General features: G+C 54.0%; 1 protein-coding gene across 1 annotated transcript; it reads right to left on the bottom strand.

Annotated features, from left to right (window-relative positions):
* Positions 1-1012: 1012 nt before the first annotated feature.
* Positions 1013-1249, bottom strand: CHC_T00001703001 (hypothetical protein). Its single transcript, XM_005712822.1, has one exon. It carries the CDS (start codon positions 1247-1249, stop codon positions 1013-1015), a length of 237 nt encoding a protein of 78 aa, XP_005712879.1.
* Between the last annotated feature and the right edge of the window lie 16277 nt (positions 1250-17526).

The raw sequence follows: 17526 nt of genomic DNA, 5'->3' as shown, positions 1-17526 counted from the left end.
GTACAACCCCCTGACGGCGCACGGCGACATAGTCGTGGACGGCATCGCCGCCACCACGTACACCACCGCCGTGCCGCCGGCCGCCGCGCACGCGCTGCTCGCGCCCGTCCGGTGGGCCGTGCTCGCGGCCGCGCGCTTGGCGCCGCGGTGCGCGACGAGGGCGTTGTAGCGCGGGGAGGGGGGCACGAGTGGTGTCGATGTAATTGCCGTGAACGCGGAGGGGGGGAGCACGAGTAGTGGCTATGTAATACCGGGAGTGACGGACCGCAAGGACAGACTGTCCGGTACACAGTCTGTCAACAACAGTATTTAGGAGACGCGACGGCGACGACGAGTAAAGACCACAGAGTAGACGAATACTGTCAATCTGGTCCCGAGACAAACAAAGAGAGTTAGAGAAAGATGAAGTTTACTCGGGCTACCAGACCGCGCTCACCCTTGTAGATCCCGGCTAACGCCGAGACCACGTAGTGGTCATTAGTTTCGTCCGACACCGCCCTCCTTCGTCACACCCATTAGGCCCTGCCGCTTCTGTGGCGGCAGGGGCCGCCAGCGCCGGAGCCTCGGCCGCACGCCGAGGGGCGAGCAAAGTAGAGAACGACTCTTAGACTTTGCTATATTCCGACAACCCGGGAGGGCGCGAGGTCACAGAGCGGCCGTCGCCGCCGACTTAATAGAGCACCGGGGTGCCAACCGTAGTTCAGTATCCTTAGTATCCTTCCCTTATCATACCTCAACCATCGCCACATCGACAAATACACCAACTTCTTGATGGATAAATTGAATGCCTACGGCCAGCATCCTGGTCGTAGGCATTCCATTTCTGGCCCCGTGAGAACCTGCACGCAATCGGAGCGCTCTTCCTTGCCGGGCTGTCTACGTACAGTCGACGACAAGCTGTTCAGCTTTGCCCAAAGGAAGACTCTGCGCTATATCCACTCGGGCACGTGCCCTATATAATGGGGCACGTGCTCGAGTGGATATATATGCGTTCGTCGCCAATTCTTCGCGACTAACCCATTGGATCAATACAAGAAAGGCAAGCTCGACATCTGCTCGCGACACTCGTGCGGGCTGGGGCATACATTGATTTTTCTGCTCTAAATGTATATGTGAGGTTAACGTAGAGCTCCTCTGGAAGTGCGGAATGTCGATAATCAGGTTTTGCATACTTCCCAACCGGTGGATGTGAAGTGCAGTTTGCACCGATCGTATGTACATCGCCTTCCAGAAACCTCATTCGCGTCATCAGTGTTTCTCCCTTTGGATGGATCCGATCTTGTTCTTTCTGACGGTAACCGACTTTGAGCAGTAATCCTCTCTCTGCTACCTTCGTAATTCACTGCAACTTCACAAAGGAAGGACGCGTAGCCTTGCCCCGCACCGGCCATGAACACGCACACTCACGTCGGGTACGTCGCATGACGGCATGTTCGGCTGTATGCAAAGCTGAATGCCGGCATAGCCGGTGAAAACAACGGTAATGGATCAAATAGAAATTACGTTCGCGGCTTGTCGCGAAATCGAATCCACCTCCGCCTCCGTCACTACTCGTCCGCCTCCCAAAACTTCGATCTACCCCCACACCGCGGATTGGCGCCAGCGTCCGGCGATCACCCAAGCAACACAAACTCGTGCATTGGTTGTTCAGTTTCCCTCAAACGCAACAATTTTGTCCTCCAAACCAGCCTTGTAGCAGGCCCTAACCAAACCATCCTGATCCAAACCAAACCTTCCGTATAAGCCCCTGCATACCTGAGCAAATCCGTCACATGCGTCTCGTGAACCCCAAACCGCTCTGCCACTCGGCACGGCCCCTACCTGTGCGGATCCTTCCTGCATATCTTGAAGACGGCGAGGACCCGGTCCTGCAACAGCCTCCGGAGCGAGCCCGTGCGAGGTGAGGGGGGCAGCAAGCTGTCTGTGGAAAAGGCGGGCGCAGGGATCGGCGGTACACTGTACACAGGTTTCTACAAGAGCCACCGAGGATCAGTGTCCACACGTGTACGAACGATCTGAGGTGTACACGTGGACACTTCATGGGCGACAGAACAGGTCGTACACGTGGCCCCGCCAACCCTTTCTGATTCCAGGTCTACCATATATCGATGCACCGAGCAAGTGTCTGCAAAAATTGCTTGCACCATGTGGTGCAAGGAACGATGACTCTGTTTTACTGAGGCTAGCGGACGAGGCTCTAATAAGAGGCGGCGGCGGAGGCACGGCGCCGCTGTCTATCTGGGTGACACCTGTGGTGCGTGTATGCGTGTCCTAGGTGTGTGTGCTGTACATGGGAATCATGACAGAGTGGAGGCACTGCGACCATAGAGCGACAGAAACAGGACATGGGAATCATGACACTCCCCCCGTCGCTGTGTGGTCGCTGTCCGACTGTGTGTGCGGGGGGGTGGGTGGGGGTGCGGCGATGATTTTGAGTTTCGCCGTGAGCTTGCGGAAGGGATCTGTCCTGAGTGGTTTCGTCAGGATGTCCGCGAGCATGTCCGCGCTTGGGACATGGGACAGTTTGATGTGTCCTTTGCGCTCGTGATGCGACAGAAAGTGGTGTCGCAGGTCGATGTACTTGCGTCGCTTGGTGGGGCCGGTGTTGTGGGCGACGCGGATGGCGGACTGGTTGTCCATGTAGAAGGGGGTTGGGTGGGGGCTGAGCATGCGCAGATCGCGGAGGATCCTGCGTAGCCATGCTGTCTGCTGGACTGCCGCTGTGGCGGCGATGTACTCGGCTTCGCATGTGGAGAGAGCCGTGATTTTCTGCTTCATGGAGCCCCAGCAGACGGGGGTGCCGTTGTAGAGGTGAACGATGCCGGAAATTGATTTTCGGTCTGTGACGTCCGCGGCGTGGTCAGTATCTGAGTATGTCGTGAGGAGAGATGCTTGGGAGATGGGTTTGGGTGGGGGTGTGCTGGGGCGCAGCTTGTGGTGGGCTGCGGGGAAGAGGAGCCCGTGGTTGGGGGTGTGACGGAGGTATCGGAGGACGCGCTTGAGGGCGTTCCAATGTCTCTTCGTGGGGGCTTTGGAGGCGACCGACAGCCGATTCACGACAAAGTATATGTCGGGGCGTGTCGAATCTGCGATGTACCGCAGGTCTCCGAGTATCCTTTGGTACTCCTTCGCTTGTGATGAAAGCGGTTCGTCCTCGGGGGTGGGGCCGTGAAGGCGGATTCCGTCTTGGTACGGGGTAGGCTTGCTGTTGGCGATGTGCATTTCCGCTTTGCGGAGTATGCTCGCCGTGGCCGTGGGCTGAGAGATGTGGAGGGCTCCGTTTTGGGCCCTGTTAATTGTCCATCCTAGTAGTGTTCGCGGTTCGCCGAGGCGTTTGATGGTGTATGCGCTGGCGAGGATGTGCGCGAAGTTGTCAAGGAGTGCGGCGGAGGTTGCCGCTATTGTGAAGTCGTCCATGCTGATGGCCACAAAAGTTGCCGTGGTGGGTGTTATTTTGTGGAACAAGCATGTGTCGGCTTCAGAATGCTGGAATCCGTGACGTTGGAGGAGGGAAAATACCGCGGTGAGGTATGTGTAGCCGGCCTGGGGTGTACCGTAGAGGTTTTTGATGAGCTTGCCTCCTTTGCACGCGTGTTTGTACGTTCCGTCAAAACGGGGGTGTTGGCGGACGTACACGGGTTGCTGGCCACTGTGGTCGAATTTTTCGTGCAGGTAGGCGGCTTCTATATCGATGTGTTCGATATGCAAGTTGTGTGAAGCTGCTATGGCGAATAAAAGACGCACGGAGGATTTGTCGGCCATGTATGTAGTGGTGCGGTCCGGGTTGTAATGGACGTGCGGCACCATGGTGTCGCCGCGGGCTGCGCATCTCGCTTTGCGTTTTATGACGTGTCCGTTTTTGTCGCGTTTGTAGCGATATCCCATGGTGAGGGGAATGAGGCGGGTATTGCGCGGAAGGAGCTTGTCCGGGGTCCACTGTATGACCTGCTTGGTGTCCAAGGCATCGAGCTCTTTGTCATGGGCGGATGCCCACAGTTCAGCATCTGGGTACTTTGTAGCTTGTCCGCGGTTGAGGGGTGCGGGGGTGGACACAGAAATTGACTGTGGTGTCTTGTGTGGGCTGTATGCCTTGAATGCGGCTGCGGAGGTGGCGGTTGGATCCTGGTTGGCGAAATAGGGGTGAAAGTCGATGGCACGTATGCGGTGTATTTTGGAGGTTGTGACATCCATGACTGTGAAGTGATTATCGTCGGTGGGGAACAGGTATCGTACTGTGCGTGAACGGGATTGGAGTTTAGGGATTTTTGCACGTTGCCGAAGGTCTGGGGTTGTTCCCAGTTGTCCGAATATGTGGAATCGGGGAATAGCAGGGATGGCGTTGTGCCATTCGGTGGCTGGGAGTGCGTGTGTTCCGTGATGCATGGTGTGGTTGTATTTGAATGTGGCATCACGGACGGCGTCCTCCCAGTGGTGGTGGCTGAGGCCACTGTGGTGTAGTGCTGCACGGGCGGCGTTGAAGAGCGTGCTGTTGATGCGTTCAGCTAAGCTGTTTTCCTGGGGGGTGTAAGGGATAGTGGTTGAGTGCGTGGTATTGTGTTTTTGGTATGTGTGTATGGCTGTTGCGGATAGATATTCCAGCGCGTTGTCTGTTCGGAGGACTTGTGGTGTGTGTCCGGTGCTGTTTTTTATGGCTGTGAGGATGTAGTCAAGGCGTTGTGGCGTGTGGACACGGGTGGGCATGAAGTCGGTGATGAGGTATCTGGTCCTGGTGTCCAGCACTGTGAGGACGTACTTATTGCCTTGTCTTGACGGTGGGGCGATCGGGCCGCAGATGTCACTGCTCAGGGAGAATCCTGTGGGGTATCTGTGAGTTGTGGGTTTGTGGGGGCGAAACCGTTGTTTTGCATGCGCACAGCTGGGGCAGGTAATTTTTGGGGCATATCGCGCGAGTGATGGCGGTATGTTGGGCAGGAGGCCCTTGAGTGCCATTGTTTGGATGGTGGCGGGTCGCACGTGGTTAAGGATCATGTGCCAGTGGTGGAAGGCGTGATCCAGTGCGGTGCTGCGCGGGGTTGGGGGGTGGGGGGCGGGGTTGTGCATGCCTTTCATAGGGGGGGTGCGCTTTTTTGGGGATGGGAGCGGAGTTATTGCCGGTGGAGAGTGGGAGGGGGAGAGCCGCTCTGCTTGGGGGTCCGCGGGAGTATTGCCGGAATTTTTTTTGAGGTGTTGAGTGCGTTTGCGCGGGGTTGTGCGCGCTGCGTGTGCATGCGGAGGGTGGTTTGGTGGGTTAAGGATGTAGAGCCCATTTTTAACGCGTGCTGTGGCAATTATTTCCGGGGGGTTCTTGTTGGTGGAGATTATTGCTGCATTGTGGGGTCGGAAGGTGACGGCTCCGTATCGGCGTGCGATGTCGTGCACGGAGAGGAGGTTCTGGCGAATTGCGGGGTTTGCGATCGCTGGTATGGTGAGCGTTCTATTCTTGTTGGTTTTGATCTGCAGGGTGCCAGAGTGTGTCGCGGCCGACGTGGAGGATGTCGCGGTGTTAGTAATAATACGCCTTGTGAGGGGGCGCATGTTGGGTGTGGCCTTGGTTATGTGCGTGGGGCTGGCGCCTGAGTCGAGGATATAGTTCATACCGTCGTGGTCGCTCTGGAGGTCGGAGTGGAAGGCGTGCATCTCATCCGGTGGGTATTCAGTGTGGTCTGTGGCGGCATGCTGTGCTTTGGTTGTCCGGCTTGGGGCGGTGCGTCTCTGGGGTTGGTCTGCCTGTGCGGGGATGGGGTGCCACTGCGGTGGTGCTGGCCAGTGTTGGGTTGGATGAGTGGGGTACGGGGTATAGGATGGTGCGGGGTGTGCCCATGGTGGGTTGTACCACAATCCTCGGGGTTGCCCTCGTCTTCTATTACGGCCACGGGGTCGTGTAGGGGGTTCGCGTTTCGCTTCGCGGGGGGCAGCTGCGGGTAGCCCTTGTGGGGTTGGTGTGATGTTGCCCTGTCGTGCGGTGGTGCGGGCTTGTACGGCGTTGAGCCGTTGTGATATTTCGAGTACAGTGGTGGGGACGGATGCTGTTTCTGTCCAGGTATCGGGTAGGTGCTTGAAGGTGGGGTGGTGTTCAAGGCCTTTGATTATTGCGTCCACGGTGACGGTTTCGTCTGGGGATATGTGGGGGTATTTGGCGAGACGCATGCGCATGCGGAGCGCTCTGTGCTTGTTGATGTAGTCGTCTACCGTTATGTCTGGTGTGAACTGGAGGCGGTCTGCTTCTTGCCTGAGTAGGAGGTGGGTGGTGGGGGAGCTGTCGGTGAAGTGTGCTTGGACAGCGGACAGGAGCTCGGCGGGGGAGGTGTCGAAGGTCAAGTCCGTGGTCTCCGCGAGGTGTTGCGGAAGGCTATTTGTGATCAGCATGCGGATGGATGCGCAGTCTTTTAGGTACTGCACGTGTTCTGCGGTTGTAGATGGGGGTGGGATGTATGTCTTGTCTAAGGTATGTTGGGCGTCGTTGATCACGGCGATGTCGTGCAGGGCTTGCCGCCAGAGGTGGAAGTTGGTGCCTGCTGGAAGAAGGGTGGGGAGGTGGCCGTAGAATGGGGAAGTGCGGCGTGCCGATGAGGGAAGTTCGGTTGGCAGATCCATGTTCGGGGTGGTGGGGGATCGCAGTGTGGAATGGGCGGCTGTGTAGGACGAGGATGGTGGGGTCGCGGGAGGGGGCGACTGGGTGTTAGGGCTCTCGACGCTGGTGTGCGGAGGCGTGGTTGGAAGATCCGGGGGTGTGGGTTCTTTGGTGCGGCACTCTACGCAGCGGGGCGGAGGCGGGGTTGGAAGATCCGGATTGTTCGGGTTTGCTCTACAGCTCTCTACGCAGTGGGGCGGAGGCGAGGCAGGGTCCGAGGATGGGGGAATATACTGCAGGCTGGCGGGGTGGCTGCCAGGGGTTGCAGGGGAAGATGGTGCGCCTTGTGAGAGGCGTGGTGATCTTCGGATGGGCGGTCTGTGATCGTGTTGCGGTTGTGGAATGCGGTTCGGGACCATAACCTGTGGTGCAAGGAACGATGACTCTGTTTTACTGAGGCTAGCGGACGAGGCTCTAATAAGAGGCGGCGGCGGAGGCACGGCGCCGCTGTCTATCTGGGTGACACCTGTGGTGCGTGTATGCGTGTCCTAGGTGTGTGTGCTGTACATGGGAATCATGACACACCAACGTTGAGAACCGCCATACCCCAGAATCGAACGGTAACATGCGCTTACCCGGCTGCTCTCGTCTTTTACAGCTTCTGAAAATGAATGAGGAGGAAGAACTTTCGCATTGTAGCTGGTTACTGGGAGAAGGAAGGATATGTGTAAGTTGGCAGAGTGAAGCATGTTCAATATGTAGCAGCAATACAGAGTAGGCAAATGTTGTAAAAAGAACGATGCCCCGGATTCATAATGGGTAAAATGAAAGCATGACAGCTGTGGAATGCTACACAGGGCGGTTTTGCAGTCGACGGTTTTCTACCTTAACGCCCAACAGCTACACACGCCTCGTCAATAACTGTCACACGGAAAACTTCCCTGTTACTACAATATGATATCATCAACATTGGCAGCAATCCTTCCATTCGAGGAATCGCACGACCAACCATCGACAAGGAGGACTATGGTATTGCCGTCCTTGTGTGGCTTCAATTCTTCCCCCTCTTTTCTGCACACCAAACGCCCAAGTCAATAACTATCAATGCACGAGGGATGCGTCCTTGGAAACGATCTGCTATGTGAATATTCATGAAAGATATGAGAGACATCAGGGCCTTACTAACACACAAGATGTTCAACATAAATACACACTTTGTTTAACACCAATAAATACATTCATGGGCACCGCGCCCTATCGAAGGGGACGACGGTAAGCTTTCAGAGCTATCGTTTCTATATATTATATTGTATCACGTGTACACTTCTTTGACGTTTCTCAAGCCATTTCATCCCCGGTAGTAGGTGCGTTAGCAGCTGCTGCACTTGCCACCCCACCTAGAGAGCTGTCCTTAACAACAAATATTGCTAGCACCACAACGCCTACAACCCCAAGGCACACCAACCCGATCGTACCTCCAATATTACTTCCCTTCTCTTCCGAATCCTCGACACTGGCTGTCCTCAAGTCCAAAAGCTGTGGGCTCATCAGCATTCCGGTCCAAAGAATGTCTCTAAATCCTTGGTCTTGAAGGGCGTACACAATTCTTTGAGACATCACGTAGTCCATGTAGGACCCTGCTGCCAGATCCACAGACGCTGGTTTCATGTATGCCACCACTGCAAATATCACAGATCCTCGATACAGCTCCGCTGCTTTCGCTGTTGCCGATGGCGATGGGCTGCCCGTTTCATTCACGCTTCCAAACTCGTCGGGCTCAACAATCGTCACCAGCGAAAACTGTCCACTGTAAACAGCTGGTCCATCCTCAACTCGGGTGACGTACCATTGCCTCGCATTCGATTGCGTATTCGCGGCACTGAAGTTGAGAAACCTCTCCAACACCCTCTCCGTCAGCCCACAAGTATTCGTTACGTTCGGGCCGGCCACCTGAATTTGCATCGACACCCTTTGATAATTGTTTGTGTGGTTGAGCTCTCGCATGTCATGGACCAGGCCGTAATCCGCACACGGAAACAAGGGAACATATTCTTCGCTCGGCACCGGCGACCAGACTGCCACTCCCTCCGGCGTTCCCAGTATCTGCGCTTCCGGAGATGATCCTGGGTCTTCTTCGTCAGTCGCTTTCACAGGATTGGGAACGTCGACTTCAGATGACGGGGCAACGGGAGTCGGTGGGTCGGAAGATAAATCAGGCGAGTCGTCAACATCTGCAGGTCGGCTCGGAGAAACTGGTGAAGCTGAGATGGAAACCTGCGCTGCAGCTGGTGATACACTCGGTCCTATTGGGTTGAAACTCGTTGATGGAATAGATGTCCTCGTGGGTAGCATTGTGACCATACTTAACGTAGGCGTTGCTGTTATCGTGGGTAGTATGCTGTTGATACTCGAGGAAGGTATCGGTGTCTGGGTCGGTACGATTTCGGTTCCGCTTGGTAAAGGCGTAGGATTCCCGGTTGCAAGGGTTTCCGAAACACTTGAAGAAGGGATCGGTGTTTGAGTCGGTAGGTTTTCATCGAAACTTGATGAAGGCGCTGGTTTTGGTGTTGGTGTTGGTGTTGGCGTTAGTGTTGGCGTTGGTGTTGGCGTTGGTGTTGGTATTGGTGTTGGTGTCCTGATCGGTGGGGCTTCATTGACACTTGATGAAGGAGTAGGCGTCCGTGTCGGCGAGAAGTCGTTCACACTTGATAGGGGTGTTGGGGTCTCGGTCGGTACAATTGCAACAACGCTTGATGACGGCAGCGGTGCCCCAGTCGGTGACAGTAGTGGGCTACCAGTAAACAACGGTAGCGGAGTCCGTGATGCCTCCACAGCGCGTACACTTGTCGACTGCCTTGGTGTCTCTGGTGGCTCTCGCTGAGCAGAAGTGACGGAGACGCCGGGCGCCGAAGCCGCAGGTATAGAAATCTCAACGTTCGAAGGGCTTCCCGTCGCACCTCCAGGTGTCGAGCTCGAATCCGGATTGGGACTTGAAATCAAGCTTCTCCCCGGTACTAACGACGGTGTCGCCGACGGCACCACCTCTATGACCTTCGAAGTTGAGGAGCTCGGGCTTGTTTGTGAAATTGATTCCCCAGGTCTTCCTGACCCACGAGGTATCGCGCTGGTCGTCACCGTTTCTTCTAATACTGTGACTGTGACGGTAGGGCTGACAAATGGCGATGCGCTGGTCGGTGCTAATGATGCCAAATTGCTAGGTATCAGAGGGGTAGCTAGACCATCCAGGCCATCTAGACCATCCGATTCTTCACCGGAAGGTAGCAGATCATCGCTATATTCAACAGTCACACTTGGAGCTGTAATCCATGGCTCTGATACAGAAGGAGACTCAAATACTCCCTCAAACCCACGCGGGCTGCGTTCTGGCATCACCTCAGGCGAAACCGTCATTTCAAAAACTCCAGGACTCACACCATTCGTGAGCTCCGCTGACGCTCCCGGACGCGGTGATCTTGGTAACGCTACGCTGGCCCGAGGCTTCTCTGCCGGACTCACCGTGAGTGAAGGCCTAAAGCTGCTGCTTGGAGACAACGTCGGCAAAGGCATAGGACCGACCGGAGACACTTCCAGTTGCACTAGGCTCGACGGTTGTGGTCCTGTTGCAATGCTTGGGCTTGGTCTTGGAAGCGCCGTATCCACTACAAGCGGCGATGCCAAGGCCTCACCCGAAAAAGGGGCCATGTCCGTTGGCTCGATCTCCGTAGGTTCATCAGACGGTGGCTTCTCATCCCGGCCGTCGCCGTTGTCCAAACTCGAGGCCTCAGCACTCGCTCCAATCGATTCGTCGGCCTCTGTTTCTTCAGGACGAGGATTCCTGGACTGCCGAGGGCTTGCCTCCAACACACCCGGTAGGGATGCCATAATCAGTTCGGGTGTCGCCGAAGCATCCATTCCGCCATCCAGGGACACAGCAGGACTGCCCATGCCTTCCGTATCACTCGATTCAGCACCGCGCGATGCCTCCACTTCGTCTATCGGAACGTCTATCGGAAACGGTAGTTCCGACGGTTGCGGTTCAAAAGAAGCGTCCAGACTGCTTCCCCCGCCAGGCATGAATTCTTGTGACACCCTCGGTTCCTTCGATGGTCGCCGACTTGCCTCCATTCCTGGAGTCCCTTCCCCAATGACTTCTTCTCTGTCTCCATCAGATTCCGGTCTTCCATTTCCGCTCGCCCCTGCAACTGAAGGCGAAAACACCACAACTGAACCTCGCGATGCCTCTGCGAGCGCACTTGCCCCCATCTCAAATGCAGAGCTTTCTGCATTCATGGAAGCCGACAGTGATATCGGACTTTCTTCGGCTAGTAACGATGGCATGGGCGATGGCATGAACGATGCCACAGGCTCGAACACTCCCCCTGAAACCACCCCAGTTGAAGATGGAAACTCTTCAGATGGCATGGGCGATGCCATGGACGATGCCACAGGCTCGAACACTCCCCCTGAAACCACCTCAGTTGAAGATGGAAACTCTTCAGAAGCAGCCGTTGTTGGTGTCGTCGAAACGGACACAGTCGGAAGCACCGATGCTTCTACTACCGTTGAAGGTTCTGCTGAAACGATCACACCTCCACTCGGGACCTTTTCCACCCCCGTCTCAACAGGCGCAGTAGTAATCGGCGAAACCACTTGGGTTGTCCCAGATGGCATAACAGAAGTGGATAAAACTGGAAGCCTGGATGGCGCGGGTTCTAAGAGCGATTCTGCAGACGGTGCGACACTCATGTCCACTATTTCCATATCCAATTCAACAGAGGTGGCGGGAGGTTGCACTGCCGATGATGACAGTGATCCAAGCGGGGATGGCGTAGCAGAAATAAAGATCACGGGCAACGCCGTGGGCATCACTTCCCCAGGCAACAACTGTGACGGGGCTGGGCCTTCATCCGACATCTCAGGTTCTATTCCAGAAGCGGGAATCGCAGTCGGAGAAATCAGCTGCATGAAGTGGGACGGTGTGGCGGACGGTGTGGCCGAGATGAGGGGCACCAACACACTTCCCGAAGACGCTGCACTCATGGAAGGACCCGTAGCAGTAGGCGACGGCGTACTCGAGATCAATGGCACGAAGATGCTCCCCGTCACCTGCGGGCTCACCGATACCTGCGAGCCAGGAGATGTCGATGGAGTGGCGGAAATCAGAGGCAGCAGAATACTGCCCGAAGCTTGAGGACTGACAGACGAACCAAACGCCGGAGAGACCGACGGCGTCTCTGAAGTAACCGGCAACAGAACACTTGCACTTGCCACCGCGCTTGCTGACGGCGAGCTGGCACCTGAGCTGATGGAGGCACTACCAATCGGCACTTGACTCGCGCTGATAGATGCAGGAGCACTCACACTTGGTACAGTGCTCTCACTCGGACTCGGCAGTGAAGATGTAACGCTAGGTGACAGCGCGGAATCATCACACACAAGAGGGTCTGCATCGACTCCATCATTAATGACGCCTCCGATGTCGACACGTTGACTTGACAGGACCTGTACTACGTTGGCGCGATCCTCGGACACAGTGCTAGCGGCATCCGATTTTCTCACGTCCACAAAGTCTCCAGATTCCTTGTTCAACACCCATACAAAAATGTCCGTCAGCCCATTGTCCGACTCGGCTTCGACCTGGAACGTTTGCGACGTCTGTGAGTCAACAACTTCAAAGCTAGAATCGAAGGCTCCGACGACGACGAGATGCATGGACACAGGATCAATGGTGATGTCATTTCCCGATTGGCTGCTGCCGGTGCTGCCTAGTTGACGGACCCAGGTGGCGGCAGTTGGGGACGTGGTCAAAGCATCATACTTGATGACGTAGGCGTGGAGCTCCGAGCTGACCATCCCGACGAGATCAGTATTCCCAAGGATGTTCGTTGAGCTCGAACCGACAACAAAAAACGAGCCTGTGCCATCAGAAGTAAAGCTGCTCGTCTGGAAGCTGCCAAAAACATTACCCCATTCGGCCTGGGCCGTGACTGCTTTGGTGGACAAGTCGTACCGCCAAAGGATACCCCTGCCCAGAATATGCCCCACCGCGACAATCGAGTCTGTGGCCGAATCGTGAGCAAAATCCAGCAACTTGGGACCTCCGGTAACACTTACGAGCTCAGTTGTAGTCACGGCGATCGAGTGGATGGCATCAATAACGAGAGTAGAGGGGTTGACCTCCAACAACCGTGTCTCAAAAACAGCGGTTTGGTCGAGATTGGTGACCGACCCCAGGACAGCGACAAGAAGCGTCCCATCTGGCTTTTGCGCGAGCGACGTAGCGACATTGTCAAAGCCTTCCGGCTCATCGTACTGTGCCTGACGGATGACCGAGCCGTCAGTAGGGCTGTATACAAGGACGGCAGCATCGAGATTAGGCAGCTCCTGTGCCGGAAACTCGAAATTGCCCCTGGTGGAACCAACAGCATAAATGTTGGATTCGGTGCCCATAATGATGTCGTACAAGATCTCTTCATTGCGATCGTTATCATCGTCGCCTGTGGTGGATCCAGCTGAGCTTTTCCAGACGAAGCCGCACAAACTGTCCCTCTTCCCAATGTAGAAATTGGAGCCCTGATTTCCCACATAGTACGAGTTTTCGTCGTTATCCTTGGTGACGGCAAAGACCTCCGTAAAGGCGTGGGTCTGCGTCATGAAGAGTATGAAGAGCAGAGCCAAGGCGACCAAGCATCGAGCGTTCATGAAGAAGGAGTTCATGGTGTCGAAGAGCGATGTGAGTGTTTCGCAAACGTAAAGAGAAAGGAAGGCGGGTGGTAAACGTGAAAACGAGAAAGCAAGAGTAGAAAGCGATTATCGGAAACAAACGGGGCAAGCCAGAAATCCGGGATCGCGTTGGCGGCCATGGTGAATGGTATTTAAGTGAATGCGGGGAAGCGAGCTGCCAGTGTGTGCTGTTTCGCCAGTGTTAGGAACGTCAGTGCAATTGAATCGGGACCCACGTCAGGCAGCGGTCAGGCAGCGGGCGAGCGAATCGAGGGGAAAGAAGTGCGTGAAAGGGACGGAAGGCGGGGGGCGAGGCGGGGGGCGAGGCGGGGGGCGAGGCGGGGGGCCGGAGGCGGGGCATTGTCAGCAAGCGGGGAGCAGAGGTGGAGCGCAGGGACGAATTCGAAGACGGAGGAGCACGGTCGAGAAAGTGCGGTGGACGGCGATTGATGAAGATGATGCGGAAAGGGCCGAGAATCTGGGGGTGTGGGAGATCGACGGCCTCGCTGACACTGCCAATTGTTGTTGCTCAATGTCGGTTGACGGATGAAGCGGTGCAGTGGGCAGCCCCCTATTGGTGCGTTGTGCGAGCATGCAAATATCTTAAACAGCTTTCCGAGTACAGTCGGTGACCACCTGTAAAAATGATGCAATTTGGGATGTATGATAAATTTGTGGGGTACCGAGTCAAGTGTGCGTTGTGAGAAAATGTTTCACCGACAAGCCGTGGGAGCACATTTTTGTGTTATCCCGAAAACTTGGCATTCGCAGCTCCCTTGTGCACTCCCTCCTCAAGCGGCGCCTTCCCCACCCGTCTTAGTTTCTTCGTTGTCAAGTTTGCTTGCTGCTGCCCAAAACGAGGCGTGGGCTGGTGGATAATGGAGGCTCGGGAAATCGCAACGGCGGATCCATGCTTGCGCGATGGTCCACCGCTTGAAAGCTGCTTTGCTTGTAACACTGCGGACAAGCGCAGACCGAGCCTCCCGATCAGACTTACACCTCAGCAGATCACGGTGCGGGCTAGAGTATATACTGATGATCTGGAAAACCCCTTTGCATCTATTGACGACTCGCATTCCCATGTCGTCCATCTGTGCACAATGTGTCGTGACAAAAAAAATGGTTGGCATATCATCATCAATCCACGAAAGTACGGAAAGGGGCAGTCAAGTCGCGCATTGCAAGCATGGGCTACAAGAGTGCGTGCAATCCCTAGAAAACTGATTTCACGTACATGTATCATTTGCGAGACAAAACCACGCCTTACCACAATATCGAGAGACACTTCATCTGATAGCGAAAGAACTCGCAATCCAACATGCGACTGGACTTTGTACAACGTCCTTCAGAGTTCACCAAGTGTGCAGTCCACATGGATATCGGAAATGACGCGGCTCTGTAAATGCGACGAAAAAGTACTTTGGCAGCTGCTACGCAATCCTCGTGAGTATCGCTTGTGCTACGTGCATATGAATCACAGCAGATATTCTAGAAACGTCTCTCGAAGGGCCCGATTTGATTCCGGTGAAAGTAAGGATGGTTTCTGCGTTTTCAGAGGTTCGGGCTGTTCGCATGTATCATTGAACAGTATGAGACTCCGGCCTATTAAGTTGTTCGACAGTGCTACTCTTGTAAGCAACGAGAGCTACTTAGAACTGGAGGAAGTTGTACACAATCATACCAATGGTTCTTTAAAGCTTTCAGATGTAATGGGCAAGTACTGTTGTTCAAGTTGTCTGTACATCGTCAACGAAGGTCGCAACTGCTCTGCACCCAGCATATCTATTCAAAGTCTTTCATGCGTGGTGGACCGCCTACTTGTGCGGTGTATTCTACATGCTCTGCAGGAAAGCTCGATAGAGACATTCTGGCCAGAGAGCAGTCCTGTCAAAAGCCTTGCCATGACTTTAAAGTCTTCTTGCATCGTCTTGAATATAGACGGTCACATTCTAAGAATGGTACCATTCGTAGATGTCTGCAGTTGTCGTCGAAGTCTTTGTAAGATTGGCGACCGCACTGACGTGATGCAAAATGCCCCAATAGACAACAGAACCTTGCAGAAAAAGATTGAGAATGTATTAGCAGGAAAGGGGATTATTTTACATAAGCTGAGCTTCAAGCTCCGTTGCTATATACCCGCTACATCAGTGCACAGTATGTTGGGAAAGATGGCTGCCTCCGATGCAAACACGACAAAAGGCTTTACCCGACCGTCCCCTGCACACACGAGAACTATGCTTGGTGATGTTGCGAATTATTTCATCTCGGAGAAGGATTCTTTTTGGACCGGCAACTGGTCTCTATCAAGAGTCATTTCTTCCATACCACCGCTTTTATGGAGTGATGTCCTGATGTCCATGGCTTCGCAAAGACGCATTGCCAACTGGCATCTGGTGGCAAAGGCCTCAAACAAACAACTTCATGATGTTTTTCCTGTATCGAACAGATCCTACTCCTTACCACTTCCGTCTATTGAAGAGTGCCTTAACTCAAAGTGTTCTAACTATACAACGTCAGACTTACTTATAAGCGTCAGAGTTTTGAAGGTCATCGAGCAGATGGCCCTCTCCAGAACAAACGGCGTTGCTGGCCCTTTCACTATCAGTGTCTCTATTGCTGGCATATGCGAGGTAAGCCCTTCATTTGTGAGTGTGTTAAACGCTCTTGGTCTGTTCGTGTCGTACAACCGAACGGAAAAGTATCGTCAAGAATTGATAGCGCAGCGGGAGCGTCGTGGACGGTGGGATGTGAGTGAGATGGATGAAGTGGTAATTCCTACTTTCCAATTTGATAATTGGGATATCAAACCACTACACGCGGTCAAGGTGGACGGCAAGGCAATGCCCAAAGTAAATGGTTCCTTACTGCAAGGACAGAGTAGAAAGCGCGTGCGAGGAAAATCAGAAGGTTGGCGGAATGAAATAGAACTGAAGAGACAGCGCCAATCGTCATGGAGAAGTATGGAACGGCTGGGAAGTCGTGAAAATTTTACGGACAGTCTTTCAAATCGAGAGCATGAAGCGATAATTCTACAGTTCCAGTCTGTTGTGCTTGGCATGTCTTCTTTGTATCGCAGACAATTGCTTGGGGGACTCGAAGGTGCAAATGCCGAATACAACACGGGAACACGTGAAGGTCTTGACTCGTTGATGCATCACCGGCCTGTCAACTTCAGGACCCTCATGCTTTCCTGTTTTAAACCGCATGGGGGAAAGAATTTGGGAACTGAATCGTTGTTCGATCAACATGTAGTCTACGTTGAGATTAGTCAAGATTCGGCTGCAGACATTTTAACGGCGAGGCGGTTTTTGCAACTCATAGAAGAATCTGTCAGACCAGGTCAACACGGATGCCCTAGATACGTCGTGCTTGCTGGTGACCAGCCGTCCCATAAAATGTTCATGACACTTTGGGTAGAGTCATGGAGAGCTGCCCGAAAAAATCGTACGCGGGAGAAAGTGGACCTACATGAATGGCTTATTCCATTCCCAGGCTTTTTTCATGCAGAGAAACAAATATTGTACTCTATTTGCAAAGAAATGTTGAGTGGTCTTGGTGGTGAGGAGATGGCAAATTGCTCTGGGCTGTCACCCAGTCAAGCGCAAAACTTCATCAGCCATTCACACGCTCGCAACAACCGCGCAGTTCTGTTCAACTTAGCGTGTGCTATGATTATCCATATTACAGACATGGTTTGTATGGAGGATGAAGGAGTCGCAAGGCGCGTTACAGCATTGCACGAAAAGACGGGCAAGAAACAGGTTTCAAGTGACTCTGTCGCATCATTTCATGCGAAAAAGGACGCATGGAGCAACAGTGATAATAAGCAGAAGCCCTGCGGTTCTGTTTATGATCAAACAACGGACTTGGTAACTGCTGAAGCTATAGAGGTCGGAGCCGTACTGCGGAAGGAGCTGGAGAAAAAGTTTTGTGGTGGACCAAATGGCTTGCATTTCGTGAAGACAATTCTTCTAGGATGTTTGATCCCGACGGTTGGCTTTCACGTATTTTCTCGCACAGGCCACACTGCTTTGAATGAGGCTTTTTGGTTTCATCATCATACCATATTGCACTCCTCTGGCCATCTTAAATACCAGGAGTTAGCAGTACATCATGCCTTCATGAGGAGTATAATTCCAACCGTTGTAGCTGAAGACCTTTTCACTAAGCAACCCGGTCGCAGCGTCATGAAACTGTTGAGTTTTACAGGGACTGGAAGGGTCGGGCAGGAT

Source organism: Chondrus crispus, genomic scaffold (genome assembly GCF_000350225.1).
Source record: "Chondrus crispus Stackhouse genomic scaffold, scaffold_11, whole genome shotgun sequence".
Taxonomy (NCBI): Eukaryota; Rhodophyta; class Florideophyceae; order Gigartinales; family Gigartinaceae; genus Chondrus; species Chondrus crispus.
Note: the sequence above shows the minus strand (reverse complement) of the source record. Positions and strands in the feature narration are given on the sequence as shown.

What these genes read in the sequence shown, in the direction of transcription:
- CHC_T00001703001 (XM_005712822.1), bottom strand. Translation starts at nt 1,249, where the DNA reads ATGACGCGAATGAGGTTTCTGGAAGGCGATGTACATACGATCGGTGCA.